Raw genomic sequence first — 27,871 nt, 5'->3', positions numbered from 1 at the left:
CAGCAACCTCCAACTCCTGGGCTTAAGTGATTCTCTTGCCTCAGCCTCCCGAGTAGCTGGGAATACAGGCGCCCGCCACAACGCCCAGCTATTTTTTGGTTGCAGTTCAGCCAGGGCCGGGTTTGAACCCGCCACCCTCGGTATATGGGGCCGGCGCCTTACCGACTGAGCCACAGGCGCTGCCCTTGTCTCCCTTTCTTTTAGGGTGTTAGGTCTTCATATTTTTCACAGTGATACAGAATTGCATTTCTTTTTTTTTTTTTTTTTTTTTTTTTTTTTTTTTTTGTAGAGACAGAGTCTCACTTTATGGCCTTCGGTAGAGTGCTGTGGCATCACACAGCTCACAGCAACCTCCAACTCCTGGGCTTAAGTGATTCTCTTGCCTCAGCCTCCCGAGTAGCTGGGAATACAGGCGCCCGCCACAACGCCCAGCTATTTTTTGGTTGCAGTTCAGCCAGGGCCGGGTTTGAACCCGCCACCCTCGGTATATGGGGCCGGCGCCTTACCGACTGAGCCACAGGCGCTGCCCTTGTCTCCCTTTCTTTTAGGGTGTTAGGTCTTCATATTTTTCACAGTGATACAGAATTGCATTTCTAATTCCCTAATTTACCAGCTGACTCAAGGTCCTCTGGCCTGTGTTATCGCACCTATTGAAAGCCAAACTCTTTGGTTATAGAGTTATATAATTTCTTTAACTCAAGAAAATAGATGAGTTGCACACAATGTTTATAAGTGCATTCACAGTAGGGAGTGGGCATTGTGAGTATTATCACCAATCACATGAAATCAAAGATACAAATACATTGAAGAGTAAGTGATTCCTGCTATTGTATGTTTTCATTAATTTCTGCTGTTCATGTATCTTTATATGCTGTATTTTTGAGTCTAATTTGCTGCCCTTTTCTGACTTCTTGATCTGGTGCTTAAATCATGCCATTTTGCTGCTCCCTACCCCGCCCCATTATAGAATACATTCTAATAAATACATTTAAGGCCACAAAATCCTTTCTAGGTACAACTTTAACTTTATACTACCAATTTTGTTATGTTTTTATTACACTCAAGTTTAACTATTCATTCTCTTGATACATAGGTTATTGAGGAAAGAATTTTCTAAATTTCCAAAATCATGTGAATTTATTCTAGTTTTCTTTTTCTCATCTATTTCTAACTGAATTGCACTGTGTTGAGAGAGAAATGTACTCTGTATAATTTTAACCTTTTGAAATGTTTCACCCTTTATTTTTTACCCTAGCATTAGTCAGATTTTATAAACATGTATTTGAAAAGAATTTATATACTGAATTTGGGTATAGATTTCTATATATGTCAGGCCCAAACCATTAATCTTGATGCTCATATTTCCACATCAATACTGATACTTTTATCTGTTCATTCTTTACATTTCTGTATGTTAAAATTACCCAATTTGATTGTGGATGTGACTCTTTCTCCTTTTAGCTCTATAATATTGTGTTTTAATATTTTGAGACTGTATTATTTACTGAAAACAAGTGTAGTCATTGTAGCTTTCTCATCAGTTTAAATTATGAGGTATCTTTTTGCCTTGATGTGTTTTTTTTGGTGTGTGTTGGCATTAGTAAAACTACATTAGCTTTGATTTGGTTGTTGTAGATACATACATATGATTTATATTTTACTTTCAACCTTTGTTTTCACGAGTTTTTTGAAAACAACTGATGTTTAGCATTTTGGTGATTATTTTTTCTAGCATAAAAAGCTTTATTTTCAAATTAGTACATTTATTCCATTTACATTTAATATAATTTTGATATATTTGTGTTGAAATTTACCATGTTTCTGATTTGTATATGTCCTTCCTATTCTAGGAGTTTTATTTTCCGTCTTTCTTGTCCTGAAATGATTTGACTGAGTATTATTTATTATTTGATGTTCATACACATTTTTTCTCTTCTCTCATTGATTTTACTGGACATTATATTTTGAATCCTTATTAAGGTGGTAAATTAATACTTTTACCACGTGTTAGTTAAGGCCAGGGGTCCTTGAACAAATTCATCTCTATTTATTCAGTCTTGGCTTAGGTTCTACTTTTTCACTTATTAATTTGCTCTTTGTTAAGTTATTGTTGGTATCTGTGGGGAGTCCTAGAACCAATCCTTCACAGACAGTGATGGCTGACTGTGTACACAGATATAGACCATGTGGTTGTTCCACAGATAACTGAAGCTCTAGTCATTGTTTAAACCTTTTTTGTTTTCTATTTGCTTCATTGTGGATTGTTTCTTTAGTTATGTTGTTTTTATCTTCTCTTTTCTAGGTAAGCCATTTCATGAATCATTTTCATTTCAGCTACTGATGGTCCCTGAGTTATAATTTTTGTACATATAATTTGGGGTTTATTGGCGGTATTAAAAATATTTTTGACTTAGGATATTATTTACTTATTGGGATGTAATCCCATCATAAGTCATGGAGAATTTGTATTACATTTTTTAGCTCTAGAAATTCAATTTGGTTATCTTTTTATATTGTTCATTTCTTTCCTAATTACATATGTATTTTCTTTTAAATCCTTCAGCATATTTAATAACAGTTTTTCAAAAGTTCTTGTCAATTCTGTTGTCTTTGTTATTTCAGGGTCAATTTTTGATAAAATTGATTTTGTCTTGTTGTGGGTCGTGTTTCCTACTTTCTTTGTGTGTTTAGTAATTTTTTTATTAGATGTGAATATTTTGAATATTACACTGTTGAGTGTCTGGATTTTGGTGTTTTTCCAAAATGTTGAACTTTGTTTTAGCATGCTACTACTTGATATGTGGATTAGTTATGGTAGGATTGTTTTAAAGCTTTGGTATGACAAATGCAGTTTAGGTGGCCAGATGTGGTGCTGTAATCCTAGCACTCTGGGAGGCAGAGGCGGGTGGATTGCTTGAGCTCACAAGTTCGAGACTAGCCTGAGCAAAAGCAAGACCCCATCTCTACTAAAACAGAAAAAATTGAGGGATCGCTTGACCCCAAGAGTTGGAAGTTGCTGTGAGCTATGATGCCATGGCACTCTACCCAGGGCAACAGCTTGAGACTCTGTCTCAAAAAAAAAAAATGCAGTTTATCTTTATTCTAGGGCTAGTTTATTCTTATTCCTGTGGTGTGGAATTTGGGAGGGGGCCTTTACTAAAGTAATCAAGGGATATACTGAGTTTTCTGTATTCTTGGAATGGTTCAATTACAGCTCCTCAGTAGAGTTCTCTTTAATGTTTTCTTGTTTGGATTTTTTTTTTCTTTTGCCGGACATTGTGCACTTTGACTATACACATGTGTAACTTACTACTTAGCAATAGACTGCAGTATCTCTGCAGATTGCATAGAGCTCTTTCTCTGCGTAACCCATTCTTTATTACAAATTTGCTCTCAAATTCTACCTGCCTTAGCTTTGCTGCGCCCTGATCCATCAGCTAAGCAATCACTATGATCTCTTAGAATTCTCTCCACTATGCCTTTTTCTAGAAATAATGTCCAAGTAGAAGTATGGGCAATCATTAGGTTCTCCTCATTTCTTTCCTTTGTTTCTATGGTTGTTGTCTTGTGCTACCTGTTTTCCAATCTCTAAAACAAATTTTTTCAAGCATGTTATTTTATGCTAAGGTACTCTAATATTAGTTACTCCATTGCCACCTAAACAAAAATCTCTTCAAAGAATGTTTTTTTCTTAATTTTAAATTTACATATTATTTCTACATAAGCATTTTTTATGTGATTTATTCATTAAATATTTATTTTGGCCTAACCACATTTGCTTTTTTAATGATTTCTTCTTTATTGCAGTGCTTTACCTTCATTCTTTTTTTCTTCTCTCTTTTACTTTTAATTTTATCCCATCCACTAGGTGACAAGGGATTCATCTTCATTCTTGCAGAATAATTTCACTGTATAGAAATTCTATGTCGAGCCATGCATAGTGGCTCACATTTGTAGTCCTGGAACTCTGGGAGACCGAGGCGGATGGATTGCCTGACCTCAGGAGTTCAAGACCAGCCTGAGGAAGAGCGAGACCATGTCTCTAGAAATAACTGAGCATTGTGGTGGGTGCCTGTAGTCCCAGCTACCAGGGAGGCTAAGGCAAGAGAATGGCTTGAACCCAAAAGTTTGAGGTTACTGTGAGCTGTGATGTCATGGCACTCTGCCAAGGGCAGGAAAGTAAGGCTCTGTCCCAAAAAGAGAAGAAAATTTCTAAATTGGCAGATATTTTCTTTGAAAACATTTCATTGTCTTCTGGCTCCCATTATTTCTGTTAACAAAGTCTGCTGCTGTTTCAATTGTTGTTTTTAAATTTCTCTCTCTTTTTTTTTTTTTTTGGTCTATCTGCACTTAAGAATTTTCTCTTTGTCTTTGTTTTTTAAGTGTTTTGTTATGATGTTCCTACACATTTTCATTTTCTTTCTTGGAATTTATAGTACTTCTTAAATCTGTAGTGTGACATCTTTCAATTGTTTTAGAAAATTATCTGCCCATTCTCTCTCTTTACTTCTTCAGGAATTATATGCACATTGGAACTTTCCTCTGTCTATTGTCTCCTATACACTATTTCTGTTCATCCATTTCTCTCTTTATCCTTCAAACTTGTTTGGGTTTTTTTGCCCTCTTTTCTAGTTTATTAATTCTCTCTTGAGTTGTATGTAGTCAGTTCTTAACCGTATCCATTGAGTTCTTAATTTCAGTTATGTTTTTCAGTTCCAGAACTGAATTCTTATAGTTTTCATTTTTTTGCCAATATTTTCAGTCTTTATTTTCTTGCTAACTTATTTCTTTATTGACTTAATAGTTGTGGTCATTTTAAGTTTCTTTTCTGATATCTTTAATTGAATTCCTGTGGCTCTTTTCCATCACTATTGAACATTGTTTTTTTAAATATGTCTACTTTTTATTTTTTTATTGCTACCAAAAGTTTTTTGTTTTTGAGATAGAGTATCACTTTTGTCACCCTGTGTAGAGTGCTATGGCGTCATAGCTCACAGCAACCTCATATTCTTAGGCTCAAATGATTCTCTTGCCTCTACTTCCCAAGTAGCTGGGACTACAGGCACCTGCCACAGTGCCTAGTTACCAAAAGTTTTTATCATGTGTTTTGTATGCAGTGGATACCTTTGGTACTGTTTTGAAGCCAGTGAACCTTTCTCTCAGACTGATCGTTTTAAATGTGAAAGAACTTTGATTTCCCCTCCTAACCCCCCCAACCCAACAGGTTGCTGTGAGCCGTGTGACGCCACGGCACTCTACCCGAGGGCGGTACAGTGAGACTCCGTCTCTACAAAAAAAAAAAAAACCTATTTTGAAACATACTTACCATAGTGTTTAGAAATTAAAAGTGAACTAATAGCCCATGTGCTTCTTTATTAACACATAAGTAATAGTTAAGTGTCGTAGGGAAAATTTTACACAGATATATCAGCATTAAGGCATTTGTTTTTTACCCTGAAAAAGAATATTGAACGTTTGACTCATCTCTTCCCACATATGGATCAAAAACAATTGTAGGTATGGAATAGTGGAATGCCACTTAAGTGTCTGGATTATCAATTTAGGAACATGCAGTTCCACCACTTGCTATGTCTCATGAGTGTCTATAAACAGGATTATTGTGATTATGTGCAATTTGCAAGTGATTTTTCTACTTTCTATAATTTTCAAGTATTCACTAGCATAAACTATTTCTTGATATTCTCAATGTCTGTAAAGTGATTGGAAAGTATCTGTTATTGGTAACAAAGGTCACAGGTACTCTAATATTACTATGGTTCATTGCTTAACTTTCAGAGATGAAGAAAATGCTAAAGAAATGCTTGATTTCAGTTCCAATTTAATGTAGATAAAGATACTGTTTTTTCTACCATGCAAGTCCTAATTTCTTTCATAGACTTTGTAGGGGTTTATAGTTCCTAGGTTAAGAACCACAGTTCAATCGACAAAAAAAGAGCAAACCCATTTATTCCTGGGTAAGACATATACACAGAACCTTCTTCAAAGAAGACAGGCTAATGAACACATGAAAAAAAATGCTCCTCTTTTCTAATTATCAGAGAAATGCAAGTCAAAACCACCTTGAAATATCACCTAGCCCCAGTAGGCTATTCTCTTCTTCAAAGTCTCAAAACTACAGGTGCTGGTGAGGGTATGGAGAAAGGAAACATTTTTAAACTGTTGGTGGGATTGCAAACTTAGTACATCCGCTTTGAAGGGAAGTACGGAGAATCCTCAAAGAACAAAAAGTAGACCTTCCATTTGATCCTGCAATCCCATTATGAGGTATCTAACTAGAAAAAAAAGTAATTTTACCATAAGGACATATGCACAAGAATGTTTATCGCAGCTCAGTTCACAATGGCTAAGATGTGGAATCAACCCAAGTACCCACTTACATGTGAATGGATTAATAAACTGTGGTATATGTATACCATGGAATAGTATTCAGCCATAATAAAGATGATGACTTTACATCTTTTGGATTGGCCTGGATGGAGTTGGAGGACATTCTGCTTAGTAAAGTATCACAAGAATGGAAAAGCAAGAATTCAAGTACTCAAAAGTAATATAAAATCAGTAGATGAATAACTACACATCTACACAAGAGAAAAACACAAACTCAAGTGGGGGGATAAGGGAGGAGGAAGGAGAATTGATATGCTGTCACCTAATAGGCATAATTTATATAAGGGTATATGGCAACTTTCCAGGTGGCGGGCACAGCTGCAACGTGGACTTTACCCTGTAAACACAAACAAAGTTTGTCTGTACTCTCATATTGATCTGAAATTTTAAAAACTAGTGGCTCGTCGCCCGTAGCTCAGTGAGTAGGGCGCCAGCTACATACACCTAGCCTGGCAGGTTCAAGCCTGGGCTGGGCCTGCTGAACAGCAATAACTACAACAAAATAAATAGCCAAGTGTTGTGGTTTGGGCTCCTGCAGTCCCAGCTACTCAGTAGGCTGAGGCAAGAGAATTGCTTAAGCCCAAGAGTTTGAGGTTGTTGTCAGCTGTGATGCCATGACACTCTACCTAAGGTGTCTCCAAAAAAAAAAAAAAATCACTAGTCATAAAATGATACCTTACTATATAAAATATCTTATAGAAATCAAGCATTTATGCCAGAGAATTAAATCCATAGAATGTAATAATATCCACATAAACTAAAAACAATTAAAAATGTTACAATTTTATGTTATGTTTGATTATTTTTAAAGTAATGGTTGTTTCAGATCATGAGAGTTAATAGTAATTTCTCATTACAGTTTTGGAAAGATATTGTTGATGATAATGAAGTTCGTGACCTCATTTCTGACAGAAACAAGTCTCATGGTAAGTCAATGAAAGCAAAATTATTAAACAATTTTTAAGTGTCAGTAATAAATGAAATACCAATTTAAGTAAAATACGTATTTTCTGTTGCAGAAGGTACATCAGGAGAATGGATTTGGGAATCTTTATTTCATCCACCTCGAAAACTGGGCATTAATGATATTGAAGGACAGCGGGTACTTCAGATTGCAGTGATTTTGCGAAATCTTTCCTTTGAGGAGGGCAATGTTAAGCTCTTGGCAGCTAATCGTACCTGTCTTCGTTTCCTATTACTTTCTGCACATAGTCATTTTATTTCTTTAAGGCAATTAGGCCTTGACACATTAGGAAATATTGCAGCTGAGGTAAGCATGTGACAGTACTTTAAAATAGTTCTGTAGTTAGCACATTAATTTTAAAAGTTTAGGATGTGGCATTTTATAGTTGCCATATTTACAGAATATTAAATGCATAGATATATTTTTTGCTAAAAGTGGTAATATAGAAGTATCACAGATGCTTGTGGAAAAAAGTATTTGAAATGATGCTTCAAATTTATTGGTGGCTAGTGTTAGAATAATTACATTTTTAAAAGAATGCAACCTTGTCCTGTTCTTTTTTATTAAAGTTGAAATACACAGCTCTGAAAGAAGCATACCTCAGTGGTAGTGTTCTTTCTTCTTTACAGCTTTTATTGGACCCTGTTGACTTCAAAACTACTCATCTGATGTTTCATACTGTTACAAAATGCCTAATGTCAAGGGATAGATTTTTAAAGATGAGAGGTGAGCAGTCACTTAAGTTTTTATTGTCTCAAGGGAACAGACTTTCATTTGTTACAAAGCAACATCTTTCATTTGTTACAAAACAACATGTGTGTGTATTTCAGGCATGGAAATTTTGGGAAATCTTTGCAAAGCAGAAGATAATGGTGTTTTAATTTGTGAATATGTGGATCAGGATTCATACAGAGAGATCATTTGTCATCTCACTTTACCTGATGTGCTGCTCGTAATCTCAACACTTGAGGTGCTATATATGCTCACTGAAATGGGAGATGTCGCTTGCACAAAAATTGCAAAAGTAGAAAAGAGCATAGGTAAGACTGGACAAAAAAATTTTGAATAAAAAATAAGAAAGAAAAAAGTAATAAAAAAAATTTGAATTACTTTAAGGAAAAATATTTAGGAAAAATACCTAATATGGTGCTATACAAAAACCTTCATTGATATTGAGGTTTTATGTTTTATTTTGAGGTACTTGTTTACATTATTCTACCTGTTTTGGATGAGGAAGAAACGTCTATCATATAGAGACCAGGAATATGTGGCTATCAGCAGTCAGTCCCTATTTCTTCTTTTTATTCTTATTGTTATATATCAGATTTGAAACTGACAAAACTTCTATGTCTGACTTCTCTGGGAGCAGGTCTTTCTGTTTCCTATGGTCTGCCACTACTATTAAACAACTAAAGCTAAGTGAAACAAGCTTCCTTCCATTCCTAGAAGTGCTGATGTTGGCACTATCCTTACAAGTCAATGAACTCATCTTTAAGAGTTGTCAGTTTTAAACGTACTTATTAAAGCATTTTACTCAGTAATTAAAGTGATGTCCTTCTTGGAAATAAATTTTAAAATCAGAGTTAATAAAGATTTAGCTTGAAAATTGCTATTACTGAGAAATTAAGATAACACTTTCTTATCAATGGTTTCTAAATCTAGCTCCATGTCAGAAAATCACTTTGGAAGCTTATAAGAATATAGATATCTAGCCTCCACTACAGAGCTACTAAATCAGTCTTCAGAGATTGAGCCTAAAAATCTTCTTTAAAGATCCACAGATAAGGGGCTGCGCCTGTGGCTCAAGGAGTAGGGTGCCGGTCCCATATGCCGGAGGTGGCGGGTTCAAACCTAGCCCAGGCCAAAAACCACAAAAAAAAAAAAAAAGATCCACAGATAATTCTGATGCACAGTGATTCATGGGTTGGCATTTAAGAAGCAGTATTCTGTACAGCATATGTTCATCAGTGAATGCATTGTTTAATAATGTTATTGACTAATAACTATTATTTTTTAAATTTATTTTAGATATGTTAGTGTGTCTGGTTTCTATGGATATTCAGATGTTTGGCCCTGATGCACTAGCTGCAGTAAAACTTGTCGAACATCCGAGTTCCGGTCATCAAGTTTTATCTGAAATTAGGCCACAAGCTGTAGAGCAAGTCCAAACCCAGACCCATGTAGCATCTGCCCCAGGTTAGTCTCTTTACGTGTTCTTTTCCAGTATGTTTATGTGTGTATAAGACTTAATACTAAAGATAAATTTCAATATGCAATACAAGTAACTGATATTTTATAATAAAGTAGGCCAAAGAAGAATTTGCATGTTACCCTAATTTCTTAGACATTAGACATACATTCCAGGAGTAGCAGGATCCAGATGAACACAGAGAAAGAATAGTGTAGGAGGTATAGTCAGTTGAGAAGGATTTAGAGAAATGTGGGGAATTCAGTATTCCCAATTGTGAGATCAATAAAAAGTACTCCACTGGGCTTATTTTTTGTGATTTTGGTGCTGGGAAATTGTGACATACCAGAATAGGTTAATCACATATTACCATATAATTTTCTCGGGTGAACAGTAGGATTACCTCTCAATCTCTCGGACCCAACAGCTCAGAATCCGAGCCTATGAGCAGACACATCTGCATGTGTATACACACATTCAAGCATATCCACTTGCACATGTGCACCCTTCCTAGAGTCCTTTGGTTTAATTCTGTTTACTCAACTGTTATTGCAGTGCAGACATGTCTAATGACCAGCCTTCTCTTTAGTCCTTGGACTTCTTTCTCCTGGCTCATTATGAGTCATTACTTTTCTATTTTAACACTTGTAGCCTTTTTGTAGAGTGCTTTCTCTACCTTTGTTTGTCCTAATAATCCATCTTTCACTTTACTTGCCCTTCTGCTTCTTACCCTCTCACCTGCTGTCCCCAAAACACTTTTTCTCCTTGTATTTTTTTTAATGGAAATTGCTTTTTTTCACAGTTGATCTCACCTCTCATATTGCAGTTAATATGGAGGCTGTGTAGAATGAATTTCTTTAACTTCTTACTCCTTCACTTACAGACTTATTACCATCTGTCTGAACTTATTCTCCTTTAGCTTCTGCTTGTCTCCGAAAGAGTTGCTAACTTCTGCATTTGTGCTCGAATATCAGTCTTTCCCATCTCCTCATTCCCATATCTTTTTGTTGTTGTTGTTCCCATATCTTAAACCTTTCTTTCTCCACATGCTTTTTCCTTTCAGCTAGAAATACATTCAGGTCTTTCTCATCTACCTCACTATCTACAAACCAAAAGTCTCATTATTCTTAATCTTTAGTTTATATATCCATCTGTTCACAAGTCCTGTTGAATCTTCCTAAATACCTGGCCTTGTCAATTGCCAGTGCTTATGAATTGGTTCAGATTCTCATCATATTTCTCTAGCTATTTCTTCTCACATTCATCCGTGGTCCCAAACTCTCCTCTACTTCAACTCATAGTACTAAAATTATATACTCTATTTATGCAAAGTATGTAATATGTATCACATATTTCATTGATTTCTGTTAAGGTTCTTCTGAAGTATATGGGTAGAGTGATAGCCTATGTTACTTTAATTTACTTGAACCCATCTGACAGAAGTGGACAAATTATAGAAGGCAAAAAGTGGGTAATTCTGACTGCCAGTCTACTCAAGAGTTTTCACTCACAGGTAATAAATGTTAAATAGCCAGGTCATACCCAGGAATGTTTCATCGGAGTAGTAATGGTTTCTCAGCCTTGACAAAGAAATCAAATAGTTCATGTTACCAGTTGACTGGGTAATGAGGATATGTTTTTCTTCAAAGAAAACACTGAAGATTAAGTTAATTGAAGGCCATAAAGAAACAGATGATTAGACAAATTATCAGTGTATACACTGAACTATAATGAGCCATTTGGGAATATGCAAAGGTGATTGTGATGAAGGCTATTTTTGCTGTATGGTTGACCACTGATCTTAATAGGTCTATTGACAAGTTAATTAATGAACCCTACATTCTCCTATCTAAGAGTTGGTTGTTATTTGGCAAATGGACAAATTTAAACATTGAGAGTTTGTGGCTTATTCATTTATTTAGAAATTTATTGATAGAGATAGGAGTAGAAATAGGAGTAGGTTCCTAGGAACCTAAAAGATTTAATTTTGAACTGGAAAGTACTTTATTACTTATGCTGTCCCTAAGTGACAACTTTAAATTATTTGATTAGTTATGCTTTTATAGTTTGGTCTCCCCTATGCCTCCCATAGTTTGATATTGCACTCCTATGGAATGGTCATCTTCAGACTTTTTCTCATTTACCTCATTCCTATGAAAACTTTTATAATCTTTCATCCATGTTTATAGGTTTATAGCTAAATTTCTTCAACGTAATTTAAATAATTGCAAAGAATATATTTTTTGATATATATTAAACTGAATTTTAAAAATAAAATAGTTGCAGTGCCTTTTATACTCAGTAGAATCTTCACAGGATCATCCATTTAGAAAATACACAGCCTCTTTAACGTCAGAAATTTTATATTTCTTTTTTACCTTGAGCTCATATTCCAATATCCTCACAGAATTTGATACTAATACGTATTTTATGTTTGAAACTCTCGTTATTCATTGCCCTATTAATACCTTTTAGCTATAAAATAAATATTATGTTTTAAAATTCTTTGTTATTCTATAAAGCCATGTTTAAAAATTTATTACATTTTAGTAAAAAAATACACTAAATGATAGTAAATATAAGCTTTTATAAGTAATTATTAAACAAAAAGAAAAATTATTAGAAGTGCATCTCTTAATAAGATGAATGGGACTTTCCCCGCTAATCCTATAGAAACTCTATCTCTTCATGAATATTACATATTGCTAGCATGAAACAGGAATCAGCATCAGTTCTATTTTCTTTGTATAGAGATAAATTGAAAAGTCTAGTTCAAATCAATAAAAGATGAAGATAGAAGTTATAGTTCTTTGAATTTCTTCAGAATTATCCAAAAAGTATTAAATTTATTTTTAATGACCATCTGACAATTTGTGTTCTCCTTTTTTGTTGTTGAAATAAAAAAATTACCAAGTACCTGACTTTAAGAGTATTGTAGCATATGCATTGAATACAGATATTCTTTTTTAAGCTTCTAGAAAATATATAAAAAAGATATTAATTACATTTGCTATTCTTTTACTTAGAGGTTACTTGTGAAACCTAATATATAGTATTCAAGAAGTTTTAGTACAGGAGTTCTCAAGTTTTATGGTATATCAAAATTGCCTGATGGATCTAACTAAAACTCAAGATTTCTGGGATCCATAAACTGAATTACTCAATCAGGTAGAACCTGAGAATTTTCATTCCTAACAATTTCCTGTGAGATGCTGAAGCACCAATTCTGAGGACTATACTTTGAGGACTACTGGGTTAGGAAAATTGAAATATTGCTCAAGACCAGTACAGTGTATTAGATGTTTATAAAGTATTTTTTTATTACGTGCTTCAAATATATTTTTGTGAAAACCATGGCACTGCAGATTTACCTCATCCAATTTATGAAAGATGCTACATGAACTGATGAAAGTAGTTTTTCTTATCAAGTCTTTTGCTTTATCAGACTCACTTTCTGTTACTTTCTTGAAAGTAATTACTATGACACCTTCTTTACCTTCAGAATTGTAAGAGTTAAAGTTGCCGTGATTTTGTAATCTGAATGAAATAAAAGACTATCACCTTAGATAATTCTGTGTTTTGCTTACCTAAGATTCTGCCTCAGAAATAATGCATTCTTTGATAATAGTTGAGAGAGAGGGGAGGCAAGGACATTAAGCATAATTGTCATCACTCTATAATATTATCTGAATTCAGAACATACCAAGGGTCACCAAAAAGAAGTTGGGCACCTCTAATTTTGATGCCCAACTTTGTATGTAACTGTAATAAACTGTATAAAACTCTAGGATTGACAGGAAACTCTACCATACTACCTTGGTTAAGAACCTTTGTGGACACCAATTTTCTAATTCTCCCCTTGGTTTTCCAGAGATTTTTACATAAATTACTCTAATCCTCATAACAATGTATGACATCAGTATAGAGTTACTTTTCCACATTTATAGATAGAAATGTTAAATAATTTACCAGTGGCCACAGCTAGTGAGTGATCGAACTTTCTGACTCTAGGGTTGTGCATTTAACTATAATGCATAATTTTACAGTGCTGTAAAAAGATAGGTGAGAGTTAAGCCTTTTTATTTCAAAATGGGAGAAGAACAGTTAGCAAAAAGGTGATAACCCTCAAGCAAAGCAGTTTTAGAAAGAATGCATATGAAAGACAACTACCTGGGAATGGATTCCTTTCAAAGTACAAGTGCCTTTATATTATTTGGAATGTCTTCAGGTATCTTGAGGGCAGTGCTACTCAGTTTGTAGCTACTTTTTGTAGTAATCGTACACTTCCATTTGAAATTCTTTTTTTTTTTTTTTTTTTTTTTGTAGAGACAGAGTCTCACTGTACCGCCCTCGGGTAGAGTGCCGTGGCGTCACACGGCTCACAGCAACCTCTAACTCTTGGGCTTAAGCGATTCTCTTGCCTCAGCCTCCCGAGTAGCTGGGACTACAGGCGCCCGCCACAACGCCTGGCTATTTTTTTGGTTGCAGCTTGGCCGGGGCTGGGTTTGAACCCGCCACCCTCTGCATGTGGGGCCGGCGCCCTACTCACTGAGCCACAGGCGCCGCCCCCATTTGAAATTCTTAATTGTGACTTCGTTATTTGTCTTTATGCATTGTTTATAAAATTGCTCATAATTTCTGATGTTCCATGAAATTGATTCTTAATGGATACAGGCGATTTCATTCAGAGGGTATTCTCTTTTTTTCATAACGTAAATGATGAAGGAAAGGGAAAATTTCTACATAAGTTCAGGACCTAAAGTACTAATTTCTATACTGGTATCAAGTTAGAAGGAGAAGAAAAGATAAGCTGGGTTTGCTTATCAACAGGGAAAATGATTTGGGCTCTAACTATTACATTTGCTTAAGAAGCAGCATATCGGTGGTGCCCGTAGTTCAGTGTGTAGGGCACCGGCCACATACACCAAGACTGGTGGGTTCGAATCCGGCCTGGGCCAGCTAAAGCAACAATGTCAACAGCAACACAAAAATAGCCAGCCATTGTGGCGGGCGCCAGTAGTACCAGCTACTTAGGAAATTGAGGCAAGAGAATCACTTTAGCTCAAGCGTTTGAGGTTCCTGTGAGCTGTGATGCCATGGCACTCTACCCAGGGTGACAACTTGAGACTCTGTCTCAAAAAAAAAAAACAAAAAGCAGCAGCATATCACGTTATGGCCTCTGATATACGACAAACCTGGATTGAAATCCAGCACTTTCCAACTATACCCAGCTCTGCTATCTCCAGCATGTATTCCTGCATGGTAATCTCTGAGCTTTAGTTTTCTATCTGTAAAATAGAGATAATTAAACTTAGACTTATAGTGAAGATTTGAATAGATAATATAAATGGCTTAATAACAGTAAATGTTTACTAAGTAGCTCTTAGTTATTATCCATAAAAAGCTTAGGGCCCCCAAAAGAGGTCATGAGTGTTTATGATAATTCACAGATTTGGCTGTGCTATAGAGTTCCTCTTATCCCAGTAATTTAGGAATGCGTTTGGTCTGTTTGAGAGTTCGGAGAAGTTTTGCTAAAATGTCATCTGACAAAAAGTGGGTATGTTATATATGTTTAAAATACAAAATAATGCTGATTCAATGGTAAAACGGGATAATGACATTTAATTTTTATTTACAAATATACAAGACTAATGTTTATAATTTATTACATGACTGTTTTTTCATGTTTTTATTCTTTTGTATAATATAATAGAGAAGAAAAGATAACATTCATTTTCTACAGATAGCTTGTTAGAAAATAATAGATGATTGATTTCATTTATTTATTGGCCTTGACATTGTTTTAGAATGTATCATAGGTGAAATCTTAGAAATTGTTTGACAATTAATAGCTAGTACATTTTTACACAACCATGTTGCTTTTTTCAGGACAAAAAAGATAATTCAATATTATTTTCTTTTTTTTTTGAGACAGAGTCTCACCCTGTCGCCCTGGGTAGAGTGGCTTGGCGTTATAGCTCACAGCAACCTCAAACTCTTGGGCTTAAGTGATTCTCTTGCCTCTGCCTCTGCCTCCAAAGTAGCTGGGACTATAGGCACCCATCACAATGCCCGGCTATTTTTTTGTTGCAGTTGTTTAGCGGGCCCAACCATGTTCGAACCCGCCACCCTCGGTGTATGTGGCTGGTGCCGTAACCACTGTGCTACGGGTGCCAAGCCATACTTCAAAATTATTATTACAGTAGATCAATAGATCTGTCCTTTTTTTCCTCCCCTGAAAATTAATCTATGAAAATTCTATTGTAAATGTAGGACTTTAAATTCATTCCACTTTTGTCCATCATATTCCAAAACTTTTATATATGCCACTAGTAGAGTTAATACTAATCTTTTAAATTCAGAAGTGAAGTTGTAATTTCTGATATATTCTGCTTCTGTCACTAAACTGATAGATGCTTGTCCTTATGTTGTCCTTATGTTGAAGGGACTCCTGGGCTGGTTATTTTAATCTCTTTGAGCTTTACTTTTCTTATCTGCATCTACTTCACAAAAAAATTAAGTAATATATGTAAAGTATCTAGTTCAGTGTCTGGCCCTTGGGTATAATAGTTTCTATTAGCTAAATTATCCATATTGCTATTATTTGAATGATTGTGAGGTTAAACAAAGTAGTTTACATGAACCCTCAAAGACAGTGGCTGGTACAATATGTGCTCCATTATACTTAGCTTCCTTCTCAAATTTGTGTATTTTCATATGTCCACACATCTTTTTAAAAAAATACTCATTGTGAATATTAATTGGTTCAGTATCCATAAACTAAATATGGCATATAGTGACTAAGTTTTAAAAAAATGATGTAGCTAATGTATTTTTTTCTTTAGCTTCCAGAGCAGTTGTAGCACAGCATGTTGCTCCACCTCCAGGAATAGTGGAAATAGATAGTGAGAAGTTTGCTTGTCAGTGGTAAGTGGTTTATTTCTATTAAGGCTTTATCCTTGGGAAGAATAAAGCAAAAGGAAAAAAGAAATGTATTCACCAGTCATCCAGAATGTCTTATTCCACATTTTTTTAATTAGAGTAGACTGTCACTTATATTAAAAAAAAAAAAAAAAACCATGTAAAATCACTTCACCTGTGTATTGGAATAATTTGAAAGCAAAATATTCTCTAGAATTTTCAGCATTAAAGTAGCATGACTAGAATTTCATTAAATTGCACCATTTAATTTCTTTTCAGAGTAAAATCTGTGTTGGAAGTTGCTTTGTAGAAAGTAAGTGTTGTCAGATTAAAATTAATGTTTTGTTAAAACTGAATTGGACTGACTTTAAGAAAATAAAACCAGATTTCAGGTGGCGCCTGTGGCTCAAAGGAGTAGGGCACCAGCCCCATATGCCAGATGTGACGGGTTCAAACCCAGCCCTGGCCAAAAACCGCAAAAAATAAAAATAAAACCAGATTTCGTTGTTAAATGTCCCTTCATTTCAATCCAAAGCAAACCTTCTTATTCATTGATAGATAATTTTGTGTATGTGAGTAGTAAGGGGAAATTAATTAAATGACAGAATAACCAGTATGTCTGCCTACAAATAAGCAACTTGACAATAATCTGTTCTTGAGAAGATTGAGTAGTCATATCTCAGCCACTTTTGGAAAAACCAAATGCTAGATTTCATTTGCTGTAAATAGTTGCCTGTACCTTATTTACAAAGTTTAACTTAAATTATTTAGGAGGGTAACAGATTGAAGTATAAGATCACTTTCTATAAATCTCACTTTAAAAATTTCTCTCCTTGATCCCTTTTCTCTCATTCTCTAACATTATTTGTCTTCCATTTCATGCTTCTGTCACTCTGTGTTTCGTGTTTTTGGTGCTTTCATATCTTTTCCTACTACAGTTTCTCCAGACTTTTCCACTTTGCTTAAGTCAGGTTTATGGTTTTAAATCTCTCTCATTATTTGCTTTCCCCTCACCTTCTGTACTTTTACACATTGGTCGCTTATACTTCAGGAGTTTCTTACAATAATATTTGGAAATGTTTGTCTTCTACCTTGCAACCAAATTGAAGATTATTATATCTAGTCTTTTTGAAATCTCAATACAGAGAGGATTATGAAAATAGGAAAGAGGGTATACCACAAACAGTATAAAATCTGTGTGTGTCAAGTATACATTTGATCTTATAAATTCCAGTTACACATTTCTGCCAATTCTTGGAGAGGGGGAAGAGAATCTGTTCTACAATGATTTTATCATAATTATTTGAGTCTGTTTATAAGAAACAGCTACTAAGTTGGCCTATTATGTATAGTGAATTTTGAATAGATTCGTATAAGGGTAACTGATTCTCCAATCCTGACTTATATGTGGAAGTCACTCTAAGCAAACTGACAAACTGAAGACAAACTGAAGTTTGAATTAGTTGGTAATGAATTAGCATTAGTTTTGAAATGGGAGAATGGGAGTGTGTAGCATGAAAGTGTCATTATTAGGAGGAGTAGTTGAAGAGCTTGGGTAAGTTTTTTCTGAAGGATTTGAAACAAGAGCCAAGAAAAATTTAACCCTAGTTCAGTTTTTTTGTCCCATTTTTCTTAATCTCAATGCAAATATCTCATAATTGGGAACTTCTTTTATACTGTAATTATTATAAGACAGCAACCCAAGTAGATAGTCAACTGAACAAAACTATTTCTTACAGAACATTTGTTGCCAACACTGCTCTCACTGGGATGTAAACAGTTTTTATATTTGTTGTTAATTATATTTTTAATACTAAAATAATTATAATTCAGTAATCTCTTTTTATTTAATCTAAAAACATAGCATGTATTTTTGCTGCTAGCATATGAGGTAGTGAAATTAGATTAATAGATATAATTATTAGTTTATCACACATTGTCTTCAAATGGCTTTAGTATACTTAAATATAGACTTTCCTATAGTATGTTGCATAATGCTTAATTTTTCTCCTCTTTTAGGCTAAATGCCCATTTCGAAGTAAATCCAGATTGTTCTGTTTCTCGAGCAGAAATGTATTCTGAATACCTCTCAACTTGCAGTAAATTAGCTCGTGGTGGAATCCTAACATCAACTGGATTTTATAAATGTCTTAGGTAGGATGCATAGTTCTTCGAATAAAATTCATTTATCACTTACAACACCTTTTTTTCCTTAGAGAAAAATACCAAATTATCCATCTAGTTTTAAATGTTACTACTACTAGAAATTTCATATGGGTAGGTTGTGGTGCAATAGAGGTTTAAATAAAAGACCATTTTGTAAATCACATAGTGTTGTTTTGAAACATGAGTTTTATCAAAGGAAGAAATTAAGTTTGCTTTTTTCCTATTTACTTTTACATGTTAAAGATAGGACTTTAGCGCTTTTAAATCTTGATTAATAGTCTATAATTAATACTCTTCAACTATCAAGGCTTTTGGATATTTTGCGAGGTTCATAAAATAGGTTTCTTTTATTATACATAGGTAGAATTGTTCAAAACCCAATAACACTGTTTAATAATGATGTTTTTTAATTGGAAGATTAATTTTCTATATTTCTTTCTTTGCATTCTACCCTTGCAGAATTTTGGTGAATTCTACCCTTGGTGAATTTTATGAATCATACTGGTTTATACATAAGCAGCAGTAAATACACTGCCTTTGATCATGTATACATTGTGAGAAGTGAAGTGTTCTTTGCTAGAGTGATCGTTATCAAAACATACTGAGTATATGTGTACTTTACAGAACGGTCTTTCCAAATCATACAGTGAAGAGAGTGGAGGATTCCAGTAACAATGGTCAAGCACATATTCATGTGGTAGGAGTAAAACGGAGGGCTATACCACTTCCCATTCAGATGTACTATCAGCAGCAACCAGTTTCCACTCCTGTTGTTCGTGTTGATTCTGTTCCTGATGTATCTCCAACTCCTTCACCTGCAGGTACTAATTTTTGTTGTTAATAATACAAATGAATGAAAAATGTATACTATATACATTTTAAATGTATAACTTTTCCTTGTTTTTCCAGTCATTTCATTTGGAATTTTGACCTTTTCCCCATATTTTTAGGAATCTCTCATGGATCACAAACTGTAGGAAACCATTTTCAGAGGACTTCTGTTACCAACCAATCTTCAAATTTGACTGCAACACAAATGTCTTTTCCAGTACAAGGTGTTCATACTGTGGCACAGACTGTTTCAAGAATTCTACCAAATCCTTCGGTTCATACCCACCAGCAGCAAAATGCTCCAGTGACTGTCATTCAAAATAAAGCTCCAATTTCTTGTGAAGTTGTTAAGGCTACTGTAATCCAGAATTCTATGCCCCAGACAGCAGTTCCTGTTAGTATTGCTGTTGGAGGAGGACCTCCACAGAGTTCTGTGGTTCAGAATCATAGTACAGGGCCCCAACCTGTTACAGTTGTGAATTCTCAGACATTGCTTCACCATCCATCTGTAATTCCACAACAATCTTCATTACACACAGTGGTTCCAGGACAAATACCTTCAGGCACTCCTGTTACAGTAATTCAGCAAGCTGTCCCACAGAGTCATATATTTGGCAGAGTACAGAACATACCACCATGTACTTCTACAGTGTCACAGGGCCAACCGCTAATCACAACATCACCCCAACCTGTGCAAACTTCATCTCAACAGACATCAGCTGGAAGTCAGCCACAAGACACTGTTATCATAGCACCCCCACAATATGTAACAACTTCTGCATCAAATATTGTTTCAGCAACTTCAGTACAGAATTTTCAGGTAGCTGCAGGACAGATGGTTACCATTGCTGGTGTCCCAAGTCCACAACCCTCAAGGGTAGGGTTTCAGAATATTGCACCAAAACCTCTCCCTTCTCAGCAAGTTTCATCAACAGTGGTACAGCAGCCTATTCAACAACCACAGCAGCCAACCCAACAAAGTGTAGTGATTGTAAGCCAGCCAGCTCAACAAGGTCAAACTTACGCACCAGCCATTCACCAAATTGTTCTTGCTAATCCAGCCGCTCTTCCTGCTGGTCAAACAGTTCAGCTAACTGGACAACCAAACATAACTCCATCTTCTTCACCCTCACCTGTTCCAACTAATCAAGTCCCTACTGCCATGTCGTCATCTTCCACCCCTCAGTCGCAGGGACCACCTCCTACTGTCAGTCAAATGCTCTCTGTGAAAAGGCAGCAACAGCAGCAGCATTCACCAGCACCCCCACCACAACAGGTACAAGTTCAGCAGCCACAACAAGTACAGATGCAAGTTCAACCTCAGCAAACAAATCCTGGAGTTGGTCAGTCTGCTTCTGGTGAGTCAAGTCTGATTAAACAGCTGCTGCTCCCAAAGCGTGGTCCTTCAACACCAGGTGGTAAGCTTATTCTCCCAGCTCCACAGATCCCTCCCCCTAATAATGCAAGAGCTCCTAGTCCTCAGGTGGTCTATCAGGTGGCCAATAACCAAGCAGCAGGTTTTGGAGTACAAGGGCAAACTCCAGCTCAGCCCCTCTTGGTTGGGCAACAAAATGTTCAGTTGGTCCAAAGTGCAATGCCACCCACAGGGGGAGTACAAACCATGCCCATCTCGAATTTACAAATATTGCCAGGCCCATTGATCTCAAATAGCCCAGCAACCATTTTCCAAGGGACTTCTGGTAACCAGGTAACCATAACAGTTGTGCCAAATACAAGTTTTGCAACTGCAACCGTGAGTCAGGGAAATACAGCTCAGCTTCTTGCTCCAGCAGGAATTACCATGAGCGGAACGCAGACAGGAGTTGGACTTCAGGTGCAAGCGCTTCCATCCACTCAAGTTTCTCCAGCTGGACAATCATGTACTGCTGCTACTCCCCCATTCAAAGGTGACAAAATAATTTGCCAAAAGGAGGAGGAAGCAAAGGAAGCAACAGGTTTACATGTTCATGAACGTAAAATTGAAGTCATGGAGAACCCCTCCTGCCGACGAGGCACCACAAACACCAGCAATGGGGATACAAAGGAAAATGAAATGCAGGTGGGAAGTCTATTAAATGGGAGAAAGTACAGTGACTCAAGTCTACCTCCTTCAAACTCAGGGAAAATTCAAAGTGAGGCTAATCAGTGCTCACTAATTAGTAATGGGCCATCATTAGAATTAGGTGAGAATGGAGCATCTGGAAAACAGAACTCAGAACAAATGGATTTGCAGGATATCAAAAGTGATTTGAAAAAACCCCTAGTTAATGGAATCTGTGATTTTGATAAAGGAGATGGTTCCCATTTAAGCAAAAACATTCCAAATCACAAAACTTCCAATCATGTAGGAAATGGTGAGATATCTCCAGTGGAACCACAAGGGACTTTAGATGTCACTCAGCAAGATACTGCCAAAGGTGATCAATTAGAAAGAATTTCTAATGGACCTGTATTAACTTTGGGTGGTTCATCATCTGTGAGCAGTATACAGGAGGTTTCAAATACGGCAACACAGCAATTTAGTGGTACTGATTTGCCCAATGGACCTCTAGTTTCAAGTTTGAATTCAGATGTGCCTCAGCAACGCCCAAGTGTGGTTGTCTCACCACATTCTACAACCTCTGTTATACAGGGGCATCAAATCATAGCAGTTCCCCACTCAGGATCAAGAGTGTCCCATTCTCCAGCCCTATCATCTGATGTTCGGTCTACAAATGGCACAGCAGATTGCAAGACTGTAAAGAGGCCAGCAGAGGATAATGATAGGGAAACAGTCACAGGAATTCCAAATAAAGTTGGAGTTAGAATTGTTACAATCAGTGACCCTAACAATGCTGGTTGCAGTGCAACAATGGTTGCTGTGCCAGCAGGAGCAGATCCAAGCACTGTAGCTAAAGTAGCAATAGAAAGTGCTGTGCAGCAAAAGCAGCAGCATCCACCAACATACATACAGAATGTGGTCCCACAGGTAAGTCATTCTATCCCATTTCTCTTATAACAAAATTCTGATCTGTAAACAGGATTTTGGGGGGAAACGCATGTTTTTTCATGTCTCACCTTAAAAAAATATCGTATCAGCTCACTTGTACCAACCTGTCCTTGTTTTTTTCTGGTTTTGTAATATTTTATGATATTAAAGTTTTTACTTTTAGCGTGATTTTTGTTATGGACCAAGATTAATAATTTTGTAGTCCCCCAAGGTAGAGAAGCAGTTACTAATCTTACAGCTTTTAGAGCTGTAAGATTTTATAAATGTATTTTAAGTCTTCTTTTTGAATTTACTGTGTGACATGGGGTCCCTAAGAGTGCTCCAGATGGGAATTTCTGTATTTGATTTTGAGAAGTGTGCTTGAACAATGCTTTTGTGATAAAGATGAATCCCATAACAATTTTATCAAGCGTGCTTTTGTTAAATTTATGTATTGAGTTTCCTTTACTCTTAAAAAAGTATTTTTATTATTTCAATTTGTTTCAGGCATTATGTTACTCTTTTGTGTTTCTTAGTGCTTTGCTCACTTGTCATGTTTCTGCTATTCCCTTTTTAAGGCCTACTCTTCCCTCTCTGCATGCCTTAGTCAATAAGAGTATGTCTAGGGTCAGCACTACTAAATGGAGGGGCTCGCTTGGCTTATAGAAATTTTAAGGACAATGTTATATGCTATTACCACTGAAATCACAGGTCTACCACCTGTTTCTTTGCTCACTTCTCATTCACTCTGTTGTTCCCAATTCCTGCATAGCCAGAACCTTTTGTGGCTGTCTCAATTCTCGTTGCATGCTTCTGACTTGGTTTTCTTCCTGTGCTTAGTGTGATGATAGCAGATCTGTGGCAGTTGTTGGCATTAGTACCAAACTTAAGTGTGTGGGGTGGTACAGCAAATTGGAAAATACAAGAAAAAAAAAAGAAGTGTCCCTTGCCTCAGAACAATTTTTTTTTTAACTAATGTGTATCTTTCTTCGTATGAATGGATAAAGTTGGACAATGGTTCTCTGTGGCATAGTAGGATTCTGATTTCTGTGTTTATATTCTGAATTTCTATTTCAAAGTAACTAAGTTGTGTATTCTTTAGTGGATAGTATATACATGACAATAATACTAAGTTATTGGTGGAAAGTAACCATTTTTATTCAAACAAGCTTCCACAAGTTAAGTTTTTCTTTTAAACACAGTTTTTTAAAAAAAAAGTGCAATATCTAGTACATAGTAGAAACTTAGTAAATTGGCTCTTTATATTTAATAATTTCCTAGTTCATCTTGATTATATGCCTATTTTTGTCCTCTTTGAGTCCATATAATACTAAATACTTATAATAGACCAAACCAAATTATAGAAAAACTCCATTGCTATGGAATTGTTTCACCAACTCTCATTTTTTGTGTCTTTAATCTTCCATTGTGACTATAGTCAATCGTGATATCACTGTAACAAAGAATGAGCGATAATACTAAGATTAGGAAATGTGCTAGGGACTTTGTATGAAATCAATTTCTTTTTTAATTTTCAAAGCCCTATTAGCTAAAAGTTTTATCACCATTTTAGAAATGAGGACTCAAGGTGCTAAGTAACTCATCCAAGGTTACCAACTAATATGAGGTGGTACCAGAATCAAAGACTGGATGTCTCTGAAACCAAAACTCACTCTCTTAACCCATTAGCCTTCCCCCACTCCCATTATTTTAAAAGTTCTATAAAGTTCTAAAAAGCCTCTTTGAAAAAAATTAACAATTATTTTAGTTGTGTTATGCAGGGATCCCCAACCTTTTTGGCTCCAAGGACCAGTTTCATGGAAGACAATTTTTCCATGGGGTTGGGGAGGGGATAGGTGGAGCTCAGGCAGTGACGCAAGCAATGTGGAGTATACGGCTGCTCTAAGTACAGATGAAGCCTGTTGCTCACCCCTGGCTTTTAATAGTCTGTAGCCCAGGATTTGGAGACCATAGTGTTACTATTAATACTATTAAATTACAATTTAAGTACATTAGTGCTAAAACTCTTTACTTAGCACACTGGACGTAAATGCAGGTAATTCAAGCCATGAAATGAATATATTTTGTTCCCAATCTGAAAAATCTGTATTAAACTTCTATCTAGATAGTCTGCCAAAGAATGTAGTTTATTTAAAATATTATACTCTTTATTTCCAAAATTAATATGTGGTTGTCATGTAGAAATCAAAACCTTTGCAAGGAAAAAGAAATGCCACATGTATGATGTCTATGAGAATGAAATTTAAAACAGAGGCTCTTAAGTATAGCACTTAGCATGGTGCCTGCTACTTATTTGGGCACTTAATAGTGGTGCAGGTATATTTTATGTATAATATGAAGTATTTACAAGGGCTAGGTGTTTTAATCCAAGTTAAATTTTTTTTTAATTTTTAAAAAACTATTTCTTTTGAAAGGATAGTCTGTTGGGCCTTCTTTAATAGCCTACTCGTTAAGAGAAATTGATTTTTATTGTTGCCCAGATTCTTTAAATTTATTTATATATACTCTTTAAAATTGCATTTTAAACCTTCCTTTAACATCACTTTTTTAAATTGGTAACTTAAAGGGGTAGATTAAGTAGAAGATTTAAAAGGTGATTTTTTTTCTTTTTAGCAAAACCTTGTTATTTCCATCATTTCAAGGTGTCTAGGGATGTTAAGGAGGTACTTGGACCCCAGGAAGGGACTTCCAGACTTGCAGAATGCTCAGGGCTAGAAAAACTGCAGGGAAGTGTCCCTGCTAAGAAAGGCCAACAGGTAATCCTAATATCATTATTATTCATTTTTTTCTTCTCAGTTTTGTTCCTTTTGCCTCCATTAATCAGCTGTAATAATTTTGTTAGAGAGGCTAGGCACCTGTAGCTCAATGGTTAGGGCACTGGCCATGTGCTCTGTGGTTGGTGGGTTCAAACCCGTCCGGGCCTGCTAAACAAACAAATAAAAGCAAAAAAATAGCCAGGTGTTTTGCCAGGCGTGTGTAGTCCCAGCTACTAGGGAGACTGAGGCAAGAGAATCTCTTGAGCCCAAGAATTTGAGAGCTATGATGCCACAGCACTCTACCAAGGGTGACAAAATTACAATTAAAATAATTTGTTATAGAAAAAAATAGTGACAAGTAAGGAAATAATGTATGTGCATGAAAGTAAATGATACAACCATAAATTCTGTGTCTAACTGGTGTTTAGCTAGGCAGTAAAATATGCTTGAGGCAGATTTTTTTTATTTGGAGCTGCTTATTTTATAATAAATCTGTTACACTTCAAAGTTCGAATGCAACTTACAGGATACTTTTCCCAGAAGCCATACCCTCTTTCACTGTTCGTGAAAACTAAAATGAAAGGAACTTAATTGTACTTACCTAAACAAACAAACAAAAAAACCAAGTTTGTTAAACATACCTGTATCTGTTAAGCCCACGATCTGATAACATGCCAAACTCATGTGTATAAAAATAGTTTTCTTAAGAATGTACCTATTTAAAAAAAAAAGAATATACCTATTTAAGGTATCTATATACCTTTCTTCACTTACTCATCCTGATTGAGGATGTGAATCATTCTGGTGCTGTGTAGTAGTGAATATTGGTGTCTTCTTCATTTATTCCTTTGTTGATAAAGAGCTTTGAGAAAGTTACTTAATCTATCAGAAAATAGATCTGTAGCCTCAAAGGGGAAGCATTTAATGATAGCCATAAAAGATCATTTAAAATTTTTTTTCTATAAACATTTTTATTGTTTCATCTTTTCTGAAATCACAAGTTGATTCTTTTTTGGGTAATAGCAATTATTTAAGGAAGCTGCCATGTAGTTTCTGTCAAGCTTAATTAAACCTTTTCTGCCGGGAGGTTTTTCTTCAAAGAGTTTCTGAACTATTTTTGTTTTTTGTTTGTTTTATCAGATTAATATGAAGTTGCAAATGATTAGCTTACACTGTTTACCATTTGTCATGCAAAGCCTCTGTTGTAGTTGTGCCCCTCACCCAGTAAAAGATCGTTTTAGAAAGTAAAACCCACAAGAATATCATTTTGATATTTTTCTAAGAGTACAATTACTCAGATTCACACATAAAAAACAAGAAAGGTGTTATCACTAAACATAACTTTTTGGTTTGTATTTTAATGCTTTCTTATAAAAACAGTCTTGGTTATGTATTGATGATCTATATTTATACTTATTGAGAGAAAAAAACCTTAATAGTTTATTTAAGAAAATAAAGGAATATCAGAGCTGAAACAGTCTTGGATACTATCTTGTCTAAAACTCCCATTTTTAAGAGTTAAGTGACTTGCATGCACTCACAAAAATCTTCTCTTTTCCAGTTTTGGTCTCTTAATTATTTTCTCTAAAGATCTATACATTTAAACTAAATGTAATCTCTTTTACATCACGTTTTGAGTGACTATAACTCTTAGTCTTTAAAAGGCTTTGAAGGTATCTCTCCTCATTCACCTCTTGATTAGAATACTCTTTCTCATTTCCTTCACTTTAACTTTAGGTGTCATGGTGTCTGGTATATTCATCATCCTCTGCTGGTTCCATTCTATAAGTGGCTTTCAAGATACATAGCTAAAATTGAACACAGTTTCTCATTACTGCTAAGAATTTATTTTGAGGGGAATAGATTATGACTTTGTAGTTTTATAACACAGATTGCAATGTTTAAATTTTAGCCTTATTCAGAAATTTTTAAAGTTTAATACTAATGAAGTAAGGGCTTAAGAGCATCAAATCAAGGTATTATTAGTGTTAGCTAGAATTCGTGTCAATCTAGTCCCTCAGTATCTGTGCTGGACTGGTTTGAGGACTTCTATGGTGCCAAAATATGTGCATGCTCAGGTGCCTAATATAACATGGCCTTATTCTTTATTTAACAGCTTAGATTAACTTCATTCGTCCTTAACCACATCCATTGTCAGCATTTGAGATTAAAATCCCATATGATCCCCTCTTACTAAATTTTTTTATGTGACACTAAAAAGATTTCCGCAATTAGCAAAAAAAAAAAATCCTGGAATAGCCTAAGAAAGTATGGGATTTATAAGTTAGCTCTTATAAAATTGAGTTTAATTTACAAATATGGGACAGGATAGTCAAATAAAATATCTTGTTTAAGGAGCAATACAGTTTGAGAATCCCTAGTTCACACATCTGAAATAAGAAATGCTATAAAATCTGAAACTTTGAGCACAACATTATACCAAAGTGGAAAATGCCACACTTAATGTCATGTGATAGGTTGCAGTCAACTTTATGAGAAAAATTATTTCAAATATTATGTAAAATTACTTTCAAATTCTATGTATAAGGTATATGCGAAACCTAAATGAATTTCATATTTAGACTTGAGTCCTGTCCCCATGGTATCTTGTTATGTATATGTAAATGTTCTAAAATCTGAAAAAACAA

General features: G+C 35.3%; 1 protein-coding gene across 2 annotated transcripts in view; it reads left to right on the top strand.

Annotated features, from left to right (window-relative positions):
• The window catches only part of ARID2 (AT-rich interaction domain 2), a 194,575-nt gene that overhangs the window by 109,789 nt on the left and 56,915 nt on the right, over positions 1 to 27,871 (top strand). For both annotated transcript variants that reach the window (XM_053555635.1, XM_053555636.1), the window contains 9 exons: positions 7,268 to 7,334; positions 7,428 to 7,678; positions 8,002 to 8,098; positions 8,203 to 8,412; positions 9,401 to 9,568; positions 16,406 to 16,487; positions 18,501 to 18,635; positions 19,272 to 19,468; positions 19,598 to 22,446. In XM_053555635.1, coding sequence (XP_053411610.1) covers positions 7,268 to 7,334; positions 7,428 to 7,678; positions 8,002 to 8,098; positions 8,203 to 8,412; positions 9,401 to 9,568; positions 16,406 to 16,487; positions 18,501 to 18,635; positions 19,272 to 19,468; positions 19,598 to 22,446 — 4,056 coding nt within the window. The remainder of the gene's footprint in view (positions 1 to 7,267; positions 7,335 to 7,427; positions 7,679 to 8,001; positions 8,099 to 8,202; positions 8,413 to 9,400; positions 9,569 to 16,405; positions 16,488 to 18,500; positions 18,636 to 19,271; positions 19,469 to 19,597; positions 22,447 to 27,871) is intronic.

The sequence above is a fragment of the Nycticebus coucang genome, chromosome 12 (assembly GCF_027406575.1).
Source record: "Nycticebus coucang isolate mNycCou1 chromosome 12, mNycCou1.pri, whole genome shotgun sequence".
In the NCBI taxonomy this organism is placed as follows: Eukaryota; Metazoa; Chordata; class Mammalia; order Primates; family Lorisidae; genus Nycticebus; species Nycticebus coucang.
Note: the sequence above shows the minus strand (reverse complement) of the source record. Positions and strands in the feature narration are given on the sequence as shown.